The sequence below is a fragment of the Simochromis diagramma genome, unplaced genomic scaffold (genome assembly GCF_900408965.1).
Source record: "Simochromis diagramma unplaced genomic scaffold, fSimDia1.1 OVJJ01000333.1, whole genome shotgun sequence".
NCBI classification, from domain to species: Eukaryota; Metazoa; Chordata; class Actinopteri; order Cichliformes; family Cichlidae; genus Simochromis; species Simochromis diagramma.
The window spans coordinates 570,515-589,219 of NW_024386765.1; the positions used below are offsets into that span (position 1 = coordinate 570,515).

Below are 18,705 nucleotides of genomic sequence, written 5' to 3' on the forward strand. Positions count from 1 at the left end.
TGTCATTCATTGTTTCCTCGTTGTCTTTCTGAGCTTTGACACGTGCAGGCTGTCACACCTCATCACTACAGTGCTGCATTTGTAGACTGTTGTGTTGCAGCTCCTGCTTTTTGCATGGTTAGCTACCAGCTCGTGAGTGTAACAGCTTAGAGGCTGGACGTGTAGAGCGCTGTCGTCTATCAGTGCAGTGCACGCGAAGGAACGAATGATGTTTGTTTTAAATTAATTTAAAATAATCCCGTGTCTGCTCGTATTGTTTATACATACAAGGTGATTATGTATTTAAACGTAAATACAGATGTTTGGCGCCAACCTTAAAACCACGAACAGGTACAGATGTTGTTATGTAGTTACATGCAGTACATGCGGTACTCATTCAAATGTAACGTGTACAATGAAAGGATGTATACATGACTGTAGTTATTGCACAAACACACCAGGAAAAAAACATGAATTGATTAATTAGCATTGTTGTTGTGTGTAAATCAAATATGTCTCTGCTCAGCAGACTGCTGGATTCAGGCTTGAGATTACTGCCAGTACTTCAGTGTAATCTGATTAGCTGCAGCACCGACAGTCTTGACTTCGATGTGATGATTTCTAATGGTTCGTGTAATTTGGGCTGTACCTAATGTATGTCTCTATTTTTAGATGCTACCTTAATAATATTTATTTGATATGTGCACTGTACTACCAGATGATGCTGAACAGTAATTTTAGGATCCCTGTGTTACTTGTTGTGTTTGCAGAAGGTATTATTTGGTGTGATGTTTATTTCTAATGTGGCATTTATTGAGGTTTGGGGTAGTTACTGGGACCAAAGGCACAGCAGCAGTCACAGATTTGCATGGTGTGTTGGACACTGTAGGAGACCTCTAATAAAGACTTTAACTGGCAGAGAAGAATGGACCTTTACGGAGAACAGAGGGCTGACAATAGTCTGCTGGAAATAAAGCGTCCACCTCTGCTGTATTTGTGAGGCTGAGAATAAAGCCGGCCCGTGCTCCCGGTTAGCGTTAGTTTGAATATCAAACACGAGCGTGATTCAGAACACCTGAGGCTAATGGCGGCCGTATTAGAGCGTTAGAAGTTGGCGCTTTATTTATGCCTTCTGTTATTTTATTCTGTTTTTGCTGATGTATGTCCAGTTTCCTGTCGCCTCTACCTGTGATGACCTGTGTAAACATGTGTTGTCTGTACTTTATGTACCGCTGATCTCCAAACTGTTCAACGTGTCTTGTCTCAGACCGGCTCCCACTGAAGGTCATCGAATTCATCCTACACATCTCATGTCACACCTTATATTTCAGACTGTGGGTCGTGTTTTTGTGTCACTGCTGCTCTCCTGCTGATGTTGAAAGTGTGGTAGCTGCCTGATTTAAACAGAGTTATCATTCATCTGCGCACACACGCTTTTATTTGGACTTGTGTAGCTTTAGATTTTTAGACCCAGTAAAGTAAACGTCTGTGGGCGGGAGCAGCTGAAGAAGACGTTTTTCTTTAAAACAGGTGGTTTGATTAACCCTTTAAAACCGGTCAGAGCGGGCACGCTCCGTTTTGCGCAACTACTTTTAAATCCTTGTAGCACTGCAACCACGTAAGCTAACGCAATAATTGAAATGAAACTGGAGGAGTTGTACTTGCATCTTATGCCATCAGCTTGTCCTCGGTCACGGTTTCCTTCCACATATAGCTTTGCAAAAACTGCATAAAAAGCACTTGCAGCAACAAAAACATAATATTCCAGAAACACGCTTTGCCATCCGATCAGCTGTTCGTAACACTTCCTACGTCCATCAGCGCGAACTATCGCATGTCCTCCATGACCTGCCCGAAACCGGAAGAGACGTCATTTTCACGGAAATGTAGTTTTTTCCAATCGGGGCCTCATGAGCCTATACTTGTGTTTTTAAAAGTTATGTTTGACTTTATGACTTTCTGTGTCGTTTCTGGGATGCTTAGGACTCATATTGCACTGCTGGAAATAGTTTATTTTGATGCACATGCTGCTGTTTTGCAAATTTGCATGATAATATTTATTTTCGTTTTTCCTGCAGTGTATAAAAATTGGTGTATTTCAAAAATAAAACTATGAAGACACTCAAAATAAATTTCCTGTGGTGGGAAACTATTTTGTGCAACTTTTTTGTATTTACAGTTTTGAGGGATAAGCCTCTTAAATTTCTCTAACTAGAAATATATGTTAAAAAAAACAAAAACGATTTTCAATTTTTTTGTAGTTTATTGCACTTTTTTGCAATTTATGTAATTACTATGCACTTAATGCAGATATATTATTAAAATCTGGGCTATAATGGTTGTATTGATGTACATCAACTTGAAATGCTCCCAAAAATGGCTCCACAGCATGTAAAAATATAAAGTAAGCTCTGGCGGCCTTGGTTCTATGGTAGGTCTTAAAGGGTTAAAGACTTTATTCAAATCAAGGTTTTTATGGCAGTTACAGTAACAAGCACTGCTGTTGGATGCTAGAATTAGTCTGTGTGTCATTAGTGAAACATGGGGCTTCATGTGTTTAGCTACAAAGTAACAACAGTCGTCAGTTAAGGAATGCGTCAAAGTAAGGAAGCTAGTGGAGCCAGTCAGCCGCTGTCCTCATGGAAACGTAACCCGCCAGTACCCACTGTACTCTGGAGTACATGCATCATATCAGCATTTGGCTTAAAAGAAAAAGAAAATCTGGAGTACAAACTTGTGTATCAACACATTCAGAGAGCGCATTATGATGCATGCTTCTGTCCACATCACAGTTGGAATATGTTGTTCAGACAAAATAGGGCGAGAATTATTGCACAAAGTACACTGCGAGGTTGTTGCTCTCCAGGAGAAATTGTGTAACACCAATTTGTTCTTTCTGTGAGTCTACAGAAAGCCTTTTCTCTACTCAGCAGTGCTAAAATTGCAACACTAGTTTAAGAAGTGCTCGACAATTTCCCCGTAGCGTTTCCACATTTCCTTTAGGAGACTTTTTGTCGTCATCGTGTCGTTGAGCTTTAATTGACTCAACAAGGATTTAGCAGTCCTCTAATGACACCACTTTGAGGACAAAGTCACGCTCATTAGTTCCCAATGATGCTCGATTCACACGGAAATTTGCCAGATGTGCTTACAGTTTTGGGATATATGTTTTAAGATCCTTTCTCCCCGTCTAGTTCACTTGTGCAGTCATATTTTAAAAGCATCGCTACTTCTGTCCTTGTGTCGTTAACAAACAAATCTCTTTCAAGGCAACTCTCCAGTGAGGCTGATTGGAGCATTGAAAGAGAGTTAATTGAATGATGTAAGTCGGTTCTTATTTAAAGGACAGAAGGAGGAAAAAAGAGTGCGATATTAAAGGATGGTAAGGTTGGGCCCAAAAAAGAGAGAAACTAATAAAAAATACAGCAGACGAGGTTGGAAGGACAAAAAAAGAAGGGGGTGGAAGGGCGTGTCCGTCCAAGCAGTGGGACAGCGGCGGTTGCTGGGGCGATGGGCGATGTGAGCTGGTGATTAACGGATGTCGTGCAAGGCAGGCCGTTAAACGGTGTGGGATTAGAGGACACGCAGCGACCGGTGGCCCGCCGTTAACTGGGAGCGCCCGTGCCGCCCCTCTCGGCACGACCTCTGCGGCTTAGCCGGCCTTTCATCTAGCTGAGGGCTGCGGTGAGAGGAGGGGGACGATGGAAGAGGGGAGGAGGGGGAAGCAGCGGTAGAGAAGGGAGCTGGGCACGTAATTGTGAGGATATCAACAGATAGTTTCAGCGTTTGCAGTGGCACCTACCGACGATGTCTGCTGATAGGCGTGTGCGATTGTTTCGAGCGGCTAACCCGACAATAATGAGTTTTCACGCTGATGTTTCCACGGCTGCACACAAACACGCACTCGGATAAATGCGCACTGTGCACAAACACATGCAAACCTTCCTCTTTTTGCTTTTTCCACACAGAGAAATAAATTACCTTTATCCTCTGTGTGCATGTGGGTGTGTTTCTTTCTGTCCTCTTTTGTGCTTCTGAGATTCAGATTCAGTCTTTCATTTGAGACCCCCATGCTCTCACAGACAGGTGTCTGCCTCTGCACAGTGCTGCTGGGGTTTGCTGGGTGTGTGTGTCTGTGTGTGTGTCTGTGTGTGTTCTAAAGCACACGTTTTTGAATTGGTGGGGTGTCCATGGGTCATTTATGTGTATGAGTGTGTTTGCACAAGTTGACTGCTGTTCTGTGGTTTATTAGGATGCTGGATATGAGCTTTGGGGTTGCACAGTGTGTGTGTGTGTGTGTGTGTGTGTGTGTGTGTGTGTGTGTGTGTGTGTGTGTGTGTATTTGATCTGCATTGGCGTAAAGAGGATAAACATTGTTTTGTGTTGTGGTTTAAAGTGAATTTAAATTCATTAGAGGAACCCAACGATGACTTTCAGCCTGTATGTGCATGTAACTGTAGCACCTTTATTTAGCACAGACTAGATCGGCTGTTCACCCTGTTCCATTCATTTGTGTCCTGATGTCATGATTGTGTTATTAATACGCTGTTATCTCAACGTCTGAGCCTCTCAAAATGGTTCATGAATAAAATTAAACCTTTGGATTAAAGATAAAAGTGTGCAGTCGAACCAAATCTTGATTTAACTTCCGCTGCAGTCGTGTGCAGAAACAAAACTGCATAAAAATGTCATTGGCCATAAACAAATGGACTAATTGTCTCTCTGACATGAAAACAAGCAAACAAAAGAAGCCAAAGCGTTTAGGTGACGCCGACTCACTCACCGCCGTCTGCACAGCTTTGCAAACATATAGAAACGGCAGTCGGTAACTCCGAGCTGCTTTTTCTCACCTTCATCTTCCTCCATGCTACGCTAGTTCTCCTGCTAGCTGTTGCGAGTTACAAAGTGCATACAGAACAACATATAACTGAAGTGGATGGATTGGCCTGTAGATTCACTGATATCCGCACTTCTCAGTCAGGATCGGGTGGATGTGCAGCTGCTGAGGCAGGAACAGCGAGCAGAGTCTAGTTTGGGATCTGTGTGGATTACTTTGATTTGGAAAGGCCACCACTTCAGTATTTTTCATTTCATATAAAAATAAGATAATGATGGTTTAAATAAAGTCCTCCCTCTAAAGCCAGTTGTTGTACGAGCAGAAAGTCGTCGGAGCTTAGACTGAGAATAGTTTTATTCATTTCTTTTCTTTGCAGGCATTTCTTCGACCATTCAGGGAGCACCACATCGATCCGACTGCCATCACTCGCCACGACTTCATCGAAACCAATGGCGATAACTGCATGATCCCCATCCTACCGCTGGCTCACATGGCCTACAAGTTCCTCACTTACACACCAGGTAAATCACACATGTGCTTATACACAACCGACTGCAGAGACACACAGATTTCTGCACTATTGCAGTCACTGTTTGAGCTGTGCTCTTGTGGGCGAGTCAGTTTCCTGTAAATATCTACTAGCAGCTGTGGGCATATCTTACATGTGATAAAGGTTGGTCAATAACGAGAACAGCAGTTCTGTAACCAGTCTGCACGAATGCCACCATCTATCAGAACTGGTGACCTGATGGTCAGTAGGGTCCTTAGAACATGGACGCTGCTGCTGATGGAGGACTTGGAGGACACGCCATCCCCTAATCTAACTGGTGTTTAAATCAGCATGAATGTGACGAATAGGCAGAATCTTGGCACACGTAGTTTTAGTGTCAACACTAGACTAGAAAGAGCTGGGAGCTCCTTCTTTGCTCCATCATATCTTTGTGCCCACTATCTCTGTAGTAGTAGTGTCTGAAAACAACCAAGAAAAAAGACGAGTATTTCTTCAGTGAAAGAAGAAAGGTAAAACAACGAGTGGAAAGTCATTTTAGCCCTTCTTTCAGATTGGATGAACCAAACATTCACCAACCAACCAACTGGCTGGGATTTGTTGATCTGATCAGGTGAAGGAAGCCCAGGATGGACACAGACAGCTGCTGTTTGGAAACCTCAGTGTGTCATAGCCTTAAATATTTTGCTTCCTGTGTAGAAAAAAAAAAAAATCATCATTGCCATTCTTATTATCCTGAGAAGCTCGAGGGTGTAACATTGTAGAGGTTTGAGCTAACTTCCTACAATTAAACCTCAAACTGGCGATGAAAATGCAAGGACTTCAGAAGGTCAGCTACAGTGTCAAACAGTTTGTAGCTGTGCCTTAGTACTGCAAGGTGCCAGACTAATGGAAGTTAAGGAAAAGCATAGGGCAGGTGATCATGTGCACTGACCTTACAGCTGCAGGGCAAGAGGTGGGAGGGACTGGAGGAGGAAGATCAGCAGGAGAAACTGAGCAAGCTGTTATTGAGGAGGTGACATCTCCACCTGTCATGTCTACACTACAAGTTGAGCTGAAAGGTCACTGATGGGAGGAGCGGAGGGGAGTTGACATCAGTTAGTTGGGTTAAAGGCTAGGTTAGCTACCGTGCTGTGAGGTTAAGCTGCTCCCAAGCATCTAGCACTGTGCATGTCTGATAAAGTGATAAACCGAGGTAGCTGGATAGGAAACGAAATAACAAAGTACCAGTGTAAAGTCTGCACTGGACTTCATTCATACATTCAGAGGAAAAGAAATGCATGCACGAAACAAGTCTGTTTCTATTTGTTCAATTCTATTTATACAAATTTATTTATTTATATAACAACAGTCGCCTGTTATTGTAAGGTCGACCCTACAATAATAGATGCAGAGAAAACCCAACCATCATATGACCCCCTATGAGCAGCACTTTGGTGACAGTGGGAAGGAAAAACTCCCTTTTAACAGGAAGAAACCTCCAACAGAACCAGGCTCAGGGAGGGGCGGGGCCATCTGCTGTGATTGGTTGGGGTGAGAGAAGGAAGACAGGATAAAGACATGCTGTGGAAGAGAGACAGAGGTTAATAACAGATATGATTCAATGCAGAGAGGTCTGTTAATACATAGTGAGTGAAGAAGAAACACCCAGTGCATCATGGGAATCCCCAGCAGCCTACGTCTATTGCAGCATAACTAATGGAGGATTCAGGGTCACCTGGTCCAGCCCTAACTATATGCTTTAGAACATAAAAGATAACGATCGAGTTGTTACATTCGCATAAAACCCTAAATAATACTACTACTGCTGCTAGTACTGCTGCTAGTACTACTGCTAGTACTACTGCTAGTACTGCTGCTCCTGCTTCTGGCTGTTACTTTTGGGGATCGCCACAGCACATCATCTACCATCTACCTCCATCTTACCATCTTCCTACCTCCTTCCTGTCACACCAACCCTCTGTATAGGTCGTGTCCAAATTCATGGGCTGCATCCTCCTGAGGCCGCATTTGTAGACCGATTACGTCACAGCGACGCGCCGAAGGCTGTCCAAATTCGTAGACTCCTCCCAATGCAGCCGACAAATGCGTCCTCCTTTTCCCCGAATTTGAAGGATGGGTCGGGGGTGTCCTTCGTGGCCCACCATATCCCAGAATTCATAGCGCGGCCCAGCCAAACTCCAGTTTCCAACAATGGCGGCCGCTACTAAGTTTTAAAATTACTCTTACTAATCTTTCTGGGTCACAAAATAAACTTTTAACATATTTTCAGGCGAGAAAGTAGCTGTGCAAACTTCAAATATCTGCTCGGTTTATCAAGATATCGCATATTTGCAAAAGTGCTTCGACGTTTTCGGAGACGTCTGCTACCCACCAGCTCGATAGCTAGCCGGGAGCTCGAGGGTCACTGAAGCCGCCGAGAACGGCACAACTCCCGGCACATCATGTTCAGATCACCGCGGAGTTTCGCTGCTCGGGTTAAACGTAATATATAAGTCACTTAGACAACCTACAAATGTGATTGTTGGGCTTTTTTTCAGTGTTTTGTTTGTTCGTGAGTAAATCGGTTTGGCTGAGATTAAAGTTATTAGATTAGATAAAACTTTATTAATCCCCCGGGTGGGTTCCTCCTTGGTTTTTACACAGCTGACTAAACGTCAAACAGAAAACTGATTAAACAGAAGTATGAGACGGTCGAGAATTTACGCCAGTGTCCTGTTATATTTTAGATAGCAAGGAGCAGACGGCTGAGTTTATTAAACTCCACCGACACAGCGGCGACGCTAATCAGAAGGCTGGACTGTCCCATTTCCCCAGCCGTTTACTTCCGGCCTACCTGACCTTCTGAGGACCCGGCCCACGTAGACCGCGAAGGCCGGGTCCTCAGGAGGATGCAGCCCATGAATTTGGACACGACCACAGTCTCCTTCACTACATCCATGACTCTGTGCACGTCTGCTCCTGCCTGGCAGCTCCATATTTAACATCATTTATCCAGTATAGGCCATATCCCTCCTGCGCACACGTATTCAGTAGTTTTCCAGTTCTTTTGGGTACCTTTACTGTGGTTTCTCGGAGTATAAACATAAAACTTTGATTTGATGGCCTTTCTTAAACAGTCCTGTGTCATTATTATTTCAGCAGGTGTTTGTGAGGGTCTGGTAAGTGTTGATGTGCAAAACATCCCTTTTTAAAAAGTCTCTATTCAGAAGAAATAAATGCTTCACTTCATCATCGTACGAGTCTGAGAGGTTGTGGAATATGGAGCAGTTTAGCTTTCCTAACTTAGCTCTACTGTGCATGAGTGAAATACATTTGAGTTACTGACATGATATTAGAGATTAGATGTAAAACTAACCAGAAATGTCAAAAGAAAGTAAAGGTTAAAAGTGTTATTGTGTTTGAACGGTGTAAGTATCTGTAAAAGATCATCGGTACGTTTAAGGGGAGTCAGACTTTAACAAATCGTCTGAAACCAAAAGAATGAAAATGTTAAAAGTTCAGCTGCTTGTCCACAGGAGGGATCCGTGCATGAGGCGAGAGGGAGGAGAGATTAGAGGCAGCAACAGTGAGGTCCACTTGTAGGTGACATCCACACCTGTCATGTCACACACCACAGGGAGTCAAGAGGTCACCAAACGGACGCAGTGACATCCACACCTGTCATGTCCGCGCCTTAAGAGGTCGCAGCTAAGCGTTCGAGGGCGAGAGCGCACGGAGAACAGAGGAAGCGAGAGAGCGCGCGGGGGCAGCGGAGGGTCGCGTAGCGGTGAGATGACATCTAAACCTGTCATGTCGAGCTCCTCGCAGCGTCGAGCGGTCACCAGACAAAGACGGAGACAGAGGTAGACGGGGAAATCTGAAAAGCGCGAGGTGACATCTCCAGCTGTCATGTCTGCACTTGAACTGGGGTCAAGAGATTGTAGTTTTCACCAAAGACAAGGGACAAGGCATGGAGACGGACAGAGAGAGGACAGCTGTAAGTCACAGGAAGACCGAGAGCTATCAGCTGACAAACCAGACTCACACGTTCATGGAGGCTGTGCGCATCCTCATACTGTTCATGCATTCATTATTGTCAGAAATGTTGTGCGCAGCTGCTTCTGTGTGAGTCCTGACATGTTTGTCAGCTGTCAGCTCAAATCAGCGCTGACTCCGTAAACAGTTTTCAGCTACCGATGACAAAATGCTTGTTATAGGCGAGTGCGTGGCTGCGGTCAGGACGTCTGATTAATCAGCTGTAGTGTTATCAGTCCACCGGTGTCTGTCGTTGTCTTTGGGTCAGAGTTTGCATCAAATGGACGCATGTCCAGCTGCAGTTAGTGCGGGACACCGGGATAGCTTTCCACGATCGAGCGAGGCTCGGCGAGGCTGAGATAAACATCTTCCTTTGAGCCCCCCTCCAGTTAATCCAACTTTCTTTTGATTGGCTGCTCGTTGTAAAACAATGATTGAGCGTCTGTGCTCGCAGTGCTGTGCGCCTGACCAGATTAAGTGTATCCAATCCTGCTGACATCACAGAGGGCCGAGAAAGGAAAAAAAGACATTGCTAACCCGTTTCTGTGATTTATGTAGTGTTGTCACTGAGGCTACGTCCACACGTACACAAAAAATAATCCCGTCCACACGTAAACGCAGAAATGAAGGAAAACGCTGCTATGAACATGCCAAAGCAGCAGGTGGTGCTAGATTCCTAACCGTGTAGAAATGTTGGCCAATCAGAAGCCTAGAAGCCTCGGTGGGAAAAAGTAAACAAAGCTGGGGCATAGAAGCAGAACGAGTGGTATGTGTGGAGGGACAGTAACTGTGTGTATATGTGAGCATTTAAACACTGCAGAGAGTAACAGTAACAGTATTGTAGAAACTCATTTCACCGAAACAATAACGTGGCGCACAGTGTGACGTCAAAAAGGGCGCAAATCTTTGACGCTGCGTTTTCTCCGTTTTTCTCGTCCACACGTAAATGCAAAAACGGAGTTTTAGAAAATATCCACCCTGGCCGGAGTTTTTAAAAATCCAAAAACACCGTTTACGTGTGGACGAAAGGTGCAAACGCATAGGAAAATCTGCGTTTTCAAAAATACCCGGGTACGTGTGGACATAGCCTGAGTCAGCATCAGATACTTTTAATTTCACCCTTTACTTCCAAAAGCTGCACTGAAAGCTGTTTTTTCCTTTGTAGCACCACAAAGAATAACTGAAACTCTTCAACATCATTTTGTAAATGCACGGCTCATTAAACGTTCAAATGTGAAATCAAAATGCACATTTTTACAGTTCTCGCTGAGAGGAGAGATTCGGAGGTTTCCAGGAGTTTTACTGGTCTGCTCCTGACATCAGACTGGGCTGCACATGGAGTTTGATACTGCAGAGCGTGATATTCAGAATAAAGATGGTCACTTGTCATCTAATGTCGACTGTTTGATGGTGACTCCGGTCCTGTTAGAGTTCAGGCTGAGAATGAATAAATGGGACTCAGCAGGTTACCTCTTACTTGGTGCAAATTAACATCACACCAGATATTTCTCAATAAAAGTACTCCATATTATTTGAAGTGCTCTCTCATCCCATTGGTTGACAGCTTTCAGTGACCTTTTATTGTGTTTCACTGTGACTTTGTGTTACCTTCGTTCCCCAGCCTTCGCATGCAAAGCCAGCAGCGCTCTGGTCGCTCCCTCCATACCTGTGCAGGTGTGACGTGTATCCTGAGCCTGAGAAGTTCTTTAACCCTTTAAAGCCGGTCGGAGCGGGCACGCTCTGTTGTGCGTAACTATATTTAAATCCCGGTAGAACCGGAACCGCGTAAGCTAGCGCAATAAATTTTTTTGCATATGAAACCGGAGGAGTTGTACTTGCATCTTATGCCATCAGCTTGTCCTCGGTCACGGTTTCCTTCCACATATAAGCTTTGCAAAAACTGCATAAAAAGCACTTGCAGGAACAAAAACATAATATTCCAGAAACACGCTTTGCCGATCCGATCAGCTGTTTGTAACACTTCCTACGTTGGAATAGACGTCAGCGCGAGCTTTTGCATGTCCGCCATTACCTGCCCGAAACCGGAAGTGACGTCATTTTCGCGGGAAATGTAGTTTTTTTATCATCAGGGCCTTACGAGTCTATACTGGTGTTTTTAAAAGTTATGTTTGACTTTATGACTTTCTGTGTCGTTTCTGGGATGCTTAGGACTCATATTGCACTGCTGGAAATAGTTTATTTTGATGCACATGCTGCTTTTTTGCAAATTTGCATCATAATATTTATTTTCGTTTTTCCTCCAGTACGTAAAAATTGGTGTATCTCAAAAATAAAACTATGAAGACACTCAAAATAAATTTCCTGTGGTGGGAAACTATTTTGTGCAACTTTTTTGTATTTACAGTTTTGAGGGATAAGCCTCTTAAATTTCTCTAACTAGAAATATATGTTAAAAAAAACAAAAACGATTTTCAATTTTTTTGTAGTTTATTGCACTTTTTTGCAATTTATGTAATTACTATGCACTTAATGCAGACATATTATTAAAATCTGGGCTATAATGGTTGTATTGATGTATAGCAACTTGAAATGCTCCCAAAAATGGCTCCACAGCATGTAAACATATAATATAAGCTCTGGCGGCCTTGGTTCTATGGTAGGTCTTAAAGGGTTAAACGATTAATGATTCATAGTTACGTTTAAACACCAGCAGGAAGTCTGGTGCTCAGTAAAGATCAGGAAACATGGCCTCGTTTCCTTCTTTGAGTGTAGACTGCTTACTTCCTCACCCCTGACCTGGTGCCTGCAGTGTGGCAGAATGTGTGCAGTCATCTGTTCGTCGTCTGATTGGAAACATCATGCTAACCATTGCTAACATCTTCTTTAGATAAAGTGTGTTTCATCCTCTCCTTTCAGGCTCTTCATCACCTCCGAGGTTCAGCATCTCTGTGGGAGTCCTGCTCCTTCATTACACTGAACACTTTGATCAATTGTTCCATTAACTTTCCCTCGTCTTCTTTCTTTGTGTCTGCTGTCACCTTTCAGAGGCCTTGCTGGAATCCTACCCCTGGGATTGCTACGTCTTCGCCCTGGCGGTTTTCGTCACGCTAACCAATCAGATTCACAAGTGGAGCCACTCCTACTTTGGCCTCCCGCGATGGGTCACGCTGCTCCAGGACTGGCATCTGGTGTTGCCACGGAAACACCACCGCATCCACCACGTGTCGCCGCACGAGACGTATTACTGCATTACCACCGGTATGATGCTGAGCTCCGTATCAGAGGGGCAGACGTGACTGCAACTGTCTCGTGACAGGACGGTCACTCATGTGTCCGCTCAGATTCCTTGACGTTCTCGTAGAGTCGTGCAGGGGAATCAGTCCGTGTCTCTGTCAGGCTGTCAGATGTACGATGTGAGGCTGAGTCTTATAAATGAGAGATCCGTGTAAAAACGTCCTCCACTGTTGTTGGGACGTCCGGCCCCAGATTTCCTGCTGTTCACAAACCTGCCGTCCTCCCGGCAGCGTGGGATACCTGCTGAATGATGCCAGGACAGGAACACAGCTGGACTGTCGGCATATGTTTGCATGTATGTGACATCGTCCGTGTGTGAGCGAGCTCGGCCTCCTCGTGCACCGAAGAACAGATCACGCGACGCCAGACGACCAAACCCCTGAATCATGTCCTCCCTTTATTTTTACATCTATCGGCAAACCCAAACCTTCCTCGTCACCCTCGACCGTTTGTCAGTGCGATCGTCGTGGGCGGCCATTTTAGATCGCCATCGTTGAAGCTGCAGAATAATTTCCCGTGCGGCTCTCTGCAGATTCGGATGAGATGGCGGATGTGTCTGTGTGATTCTTATAAATAACTAAAAGAAAGCGTTTGCGTGCGCGTGGCTCTGCAGAGACGAGGCCTCGCTCACTGATTCAGTATTCTGCCTGCATCTGGGTGAGAGGGGGAGAGAGGGGAGGATACTCGAGGGGGGATTCAGCTTGTACATCACCCTGCGCCCCAGCGGACGACAGATGTGAGTGTGTGAGTGTGGGTGAGCTGAGGGGGGTGGCAGACTTGTGTGTCTGTACACACACACTGCGTACATCTGCATACTCCAGCATCTGTGTGCTAGTCTCTTTGACCTTCTCTTTGGTTTCTAACCTGTGTGTGTGTGTGTGTGTGTGTGTGTGTGCGCGCGCGCGCGGTGGGCTGGTGGGGTAGAGGGGCCCACGGGGGACGGCGACGGCCCCCCGCTCCCCGAGCCCGGCTGCCTGGGCCTGGCTTGGATTCCGCTGGGGCTCGCCTAGTTGCCTTTGTGCTCGCCACCGGCTGACAATCCCCATGTATATTTAATGCTAACCTGCTGTCTGTTCTAACAAATAGGACTTCACAGGTGGGGGGGGCTGAGGACAGGGGAGGAACGGGGGAGAGGGGGGTAGGAGGCAGGGATTTGGAGGAATAAAAAAGGAGGAGTGTGTGGTGGAGGAAGACATCGAGCGAGAGACAGCGGAGAGTGAAATCAAACACAACCTCTGGCTGCTTCAACGTCTTCCAGCCGAGAGAAGGTCACCGCAGGGACGCGCGTGCACGCATCCCTGCAGCTATTGCAAGAACCCTATGCAAACACATCACACAAGTGCAGCACAAGTACACAACGTCCGTGTGGGTCTTTGTGCTGTCTTCGTGTCTCGATCGACTTTTAGAGTTTAGATACGAGTTTGTGTCTTTGGATGAAATGGATTTCATCTCAGGTGTCACGGGACTGTGTGCCCTCTGCATAGGCATGTTGTTTCACAGCAGTCACGTGTATTCACAGACTACTGTACAGTCATGCATTCATACTCCGTGTACTTTGGCCTGCATCCATCTGCAGCGTGATAGTCTAAGAAACATTCACAGCTGTTCAGATTCTGTAAACGGCACGAGAGCGACGACACTGTGAGCGACGACACTGAGCGAGCATGTGTTCCCACGTGTTAATAGGACTAAACATGTTCAAACCTTCACCCCTGTAAATGTTGTCAGTGCATAATCAGATCAGAGGGGACAGGAAATTACACGTGGAGGAAAAGAGGAAAAAAGAAGGAAACAAAGAACCTGAAAAGACGATTTTTCGTCATTTGGCTACTGCCACTAACTCAGATCTTCAGACGTGACATCCACTCACCGGACACGTGATTAGGTAAATGTGCTGCTTGACTCCACAAAGTGCTTTATACATCAGTCCTCTTTTGCCCTCTAAACTGCCCTGATACTTCGTGTGGTGGATTCAACAAGGAGCAGGAAACATTCCTCAGAGATGCTGCTGTGGTCGTATCTCCCTCAGGGTTCAACATGTTGTGCGTTCAGCGACGCTCTTCTGCATATTTTGGTTGTAATCAGTGATTATTTGAGTTACTGCGGCCGTCCTGCCTCAGCTTGAAGCAGCCCGGCCGCTCTCCACTGACCTCTGACCTCCAAAAGTAATTTTCTCCTAGAAAACTGCTGCTGTCTGGATGCTTTCACTGTTTCAGGGTGTTCTCTGTAAACCCTAGAGATTGTTCTGTGGAAAAATCCCAGCAGTGTGTGAAACAGAGGAGCACATCTGCTCACTCTTTCTTACAGTTTGAACTTGAGCATTTTGTCTTGGTCTAAAAGATGCTGCCGTGTGATTGGGTGATTAGGGATCTGTGTTAACAGACGAACAGGTGTACTTAACAAGGTGGTTGCTGAGTGCAGCTGTCAGTAACAGGAACTAGATTGGGTATTTGGGCTATTTTAAAGAAGAACGACCATCGTCTCAGTTTTTGGACTGCGGGCTTCAGGACGAGATTGTTTTTCAGTCCGAGACGTGGCTCCTGGAGATGTCCTGAGTGGAGAACTTCTGGGGTGATCCTGATACCAGTAGTTAAAACCATTTAATGATCCACAGGGATGCAGACAGCAAAGACAGCCCACACAGTGTGGAAATATTCAGCCAGAACAAAGTGATTGTGACAACACTTACACATCGGCTGCTGCAGTCCAGACCTGCCATCTTATTTGCACGTAGCGGTCAACCCGGCCAAGAAGTGAACAGGCCCCAGACAAATGCATACCTGTGACACTGCTTGCATCCCTTCCCTGTCCTGCTGCTGTTTGCTTTTATCATTTTACGTCTTGCACTGTAATCGTTTCCTCCCCTGGTTTCTATCCTTCCCAGGTTGGTGCAACTATCCGCTGGACCAGCTGGGCTTTTGGAGATCCATGGAGAGATTAATCGAACAGCTGACTGGGCAGAAACCTCGATCGGACGACCTGGCGTGGGCAAAGAAAACTGACTGAAGAACAAATACACAAGGGTTGAATGGAGGGAGGGGCATGCAAAGGAAAATGTACACAAATAGGAATGAATGGGGAAACCAGACAAATGCATATAAATGTAACTCCTGTCTCTGTGCTCATCGCTTCTTTGCTGAAGAGCAAACACAGAATCTGCAAACAAACAAAACGACGGTTCACGTGATTCGTAGACACGTTGGAGTCTGTATTTGAACAAGCTTTGAACACAGTGAGGTCATCAGTAGACGAGAAACAGCCAATCGTCTCGTGCGTTTGTAAGCCTGTGTGAGCGACGCGGCGTGCTGGTGTGTAGGAGGTTTCTGGAGGTTGGGCTCTCCAGGAGTGACACCACGCTGCCTGTCGTAGGCACAGCACGCACACACACACACACACTCTCACACACACGCACACACGCACGCATGCACGCACACACACACACTCACTCACTCACTCTCACACACACTCACTCACTCACTCACTCTCACACACACACTCGCGCGCGCACACACACTTGCGCACACACACACACGCACACACACACACACACACTCTCTCACACACACACACGCGCACACACGCACGCACGCACACTCACTCACTCACTCTCTCACACGCTCACACGCGCACACACACACACACACACACACGCGCACACACACTCTCGCACACACGCACGCGCGCACACTCACTCACTCACTCTCTCACACACACACACACACACACACACACACACACACGCGCACACACACACGCGCACACACGCACGCGCGCACACTCACTCACTCACTCACTCTCTCACACACACACACACACACACTCTCGCACGCACGCACACTCACTCACTCACTCACTCTCTCACACACACACACACACACACTCTCGCACGCACGCACACTCACTCACTCACTCACTCTCTCACACACACACACACACACACACACACACACACACACACACACACACACGTGTATTTATATCCTTGTGGGGACATCTCATTGACATAATGCTTTCCCTAGCCCCTTACCCTAACCATGAAGAATGAATGCCTGACCCTTCCCCTAACCCTGACCATAACCTAATTGTAACCCTGACACTAAAACCACATTTTGAGTCTCTTTCACACTCCTGGGTCCGGGATTTTGGTCCCCACGAGGGCTGTCTGTCCCCACAAGTATAGTAAACTACCAATTTTTGGTCCCCATGAAGATGTTAATACCCGTCCACACAGACACACACGCGTTTGGAAGTCAAATGTTCGGCCGCTGTCTTCGATTGAGTTCTTGTATTTTCTTGTTTTTATCGGGGGTAATGTTTTTGCACTTAGACGTAAAAGGCAGCGAGCGTTGCCCCCTGTCTCTGTGCACAGTTGTGGGGAAGCTCTGACAGTGCCGTCTCAGCGTTTCTTACTGCTTCTTTAACCCAGCAGGTGCGATGTTTCAGATATGAAGACTTGTTTGGAGTTTGAAATGAGTTCTTTGCAATCTTGGAACTTTAGCTTTGCTTTGTCAAATGAAATAATTCATCGTGGCGTCTAAAACAAATGAAACTGCAGCAGGTTGGTGTAGGATCAGCATGCACAGGAGACACACCTTTGATCCTGGCTAATGAACACATCACGTGATCTGAGGATCATGTGATCAGCTAGCTCATGTTAGTGTTCGTGCTACGCTAGGCTAAGAGAGTAGCTTCATATTTAGCATCTCACAAAATTAAATAAACATTTTTCCCTGAAATGGGATTGTTTCCTTACAAACATGCAGATCAATCAAAAAGCTTCTTTCATGATGTTTCATGATGTTCTGCTTCCAAGGAAGCATTTGCTTTCTTCTATATTGTTAACTGGGTCTTTAGTCTTTGGACACATTTTCCAACCAGTCCTTGTGTCAGACCCTTTTCAGAGCCACTAAACACTTTCCTGTGAGTGACTCGATCACAAAAGCCCCTAATTCCAAAGATAAGCCAGCGCTGTGTCTGCACATAACAGAAAACTGTCTTTGGGGACTTTATCACTGGAAAAAACACCTCCGATAAAACAGACCAACAGGGCGATTTCTGAGGTGTTTCAGCTGAAACCTGGCGTAGTGTGCAGCATGTCCTTAGAAAACTGAGGCCCCTTAAAAAGTGAAGTAGAAAAGACGATCTACCACAGATGAACATATCTGACAGTCGTGGAGCAAAAAATCCAGAGCTGACACGTGACCACACAGATGTAGCCCTTCAGTTGATCCACTGTTAACTGAAACCTGGCGTAGTGTGCAGCATGTCCTTAGAAAAGATCTCAGCGCTCTTAAAGCAGTTTGGGATCATTTTGACTGGTGAAAAAAGGAAAAGCCAGCATCCAAAGAGGAGCTTTGAATCTCCTTAAAGAAGCTTGGAGAACTATTCCTGCAGACTACGTAGAGAAACTACAGCTCACCTAAGAGACCAATAAAGTTAACGATATCAAATATCGACCTATAAGTTGTACCAAGTCTCGTTGTTCCTTAAATACTATATTTCTAATGATGTTTGCATGTTGCAGTAAACTGCTGCACCGACTTCCAGTTTTATTGTCAACATCATATAAAGTATCAGAAGAATATAAAGCAGTGCTTTGGTCTCAGTCGTGTGAAATAATCTCTTTGGTCCATTTGAAGTGGCCCACACCAAAGCTAATCCTTTGTGGCCTAGATTTGCCTCCAGGCTGAACTCTTCCGGTTTCTGTGAGGAAGCTTGGGGCAGCGCTGAACAACAATAAGTCCACCACGTGTTCTCAGGGCTGGACGGACGAGCTGCCCACGCGTCCAGTATTTGAACACGTAGAGTTTCATGTTTTGTTCAGAGCAGCGAGGTCACAGAGCGCCCATCCTAATGATGTCGCTCACCGGGCAGTGTTACCTGTTTCAGTGCTAGTTAACCATCTGGTTAACAGTAAACTGTTGCAGTCACTGATAAGTAGCTGGGAGCATTCAGACTTTTAATTTATTGCTGTGTTCACGTCTCAAATCCTCGCATTGAAAACCAGAAGTGTTGTGCGCGGGGCTGCATGTTGGACTGCAAACATCAAGTCAACGCACGAGGCAGCTGATGGGAAATGAAAACGGGCTGTAGTCTGCACCTCCCGCCG

The 18,705-nt window shown here is 45.6% G+C and overlaps 1 protein-coding gene across 1 annotated transcript in view; it reads left to right on the plus strand.

The window, feature by feature from the left end:
* Nucleotides 1-15,713, plus strand: part of si:ch211-212o1.2 (uncharacterized protein LOC492735 homolog) — a 45,725-nt gene extending 30,012 nt beyond the window's left edge. The window contains exons 4-6 of the mRNA XM_040034856.1: nucleotides 5,193-5,337; nucleotides 12,348-12,560; nucleotides 15,481-15,713. Of these exons, the coding sequence (XP_039890790.1) occupies nucleotides 5,193-5,337; nucleotides 12,348-12,560; nucleotides 15,481-15,602 (480 nt within the window). The 3' untranslated portion in view covers nucleotides 15,603-15,713. The remainder of the gene's footprint in view (nucleotides 1-5,192; nucleotides 5,338-12,347; nucleotides 12,561-15,480) is intronic.
* Nucleotides 15,714-18,705: the final 2,992 nt, after the last annotated feature.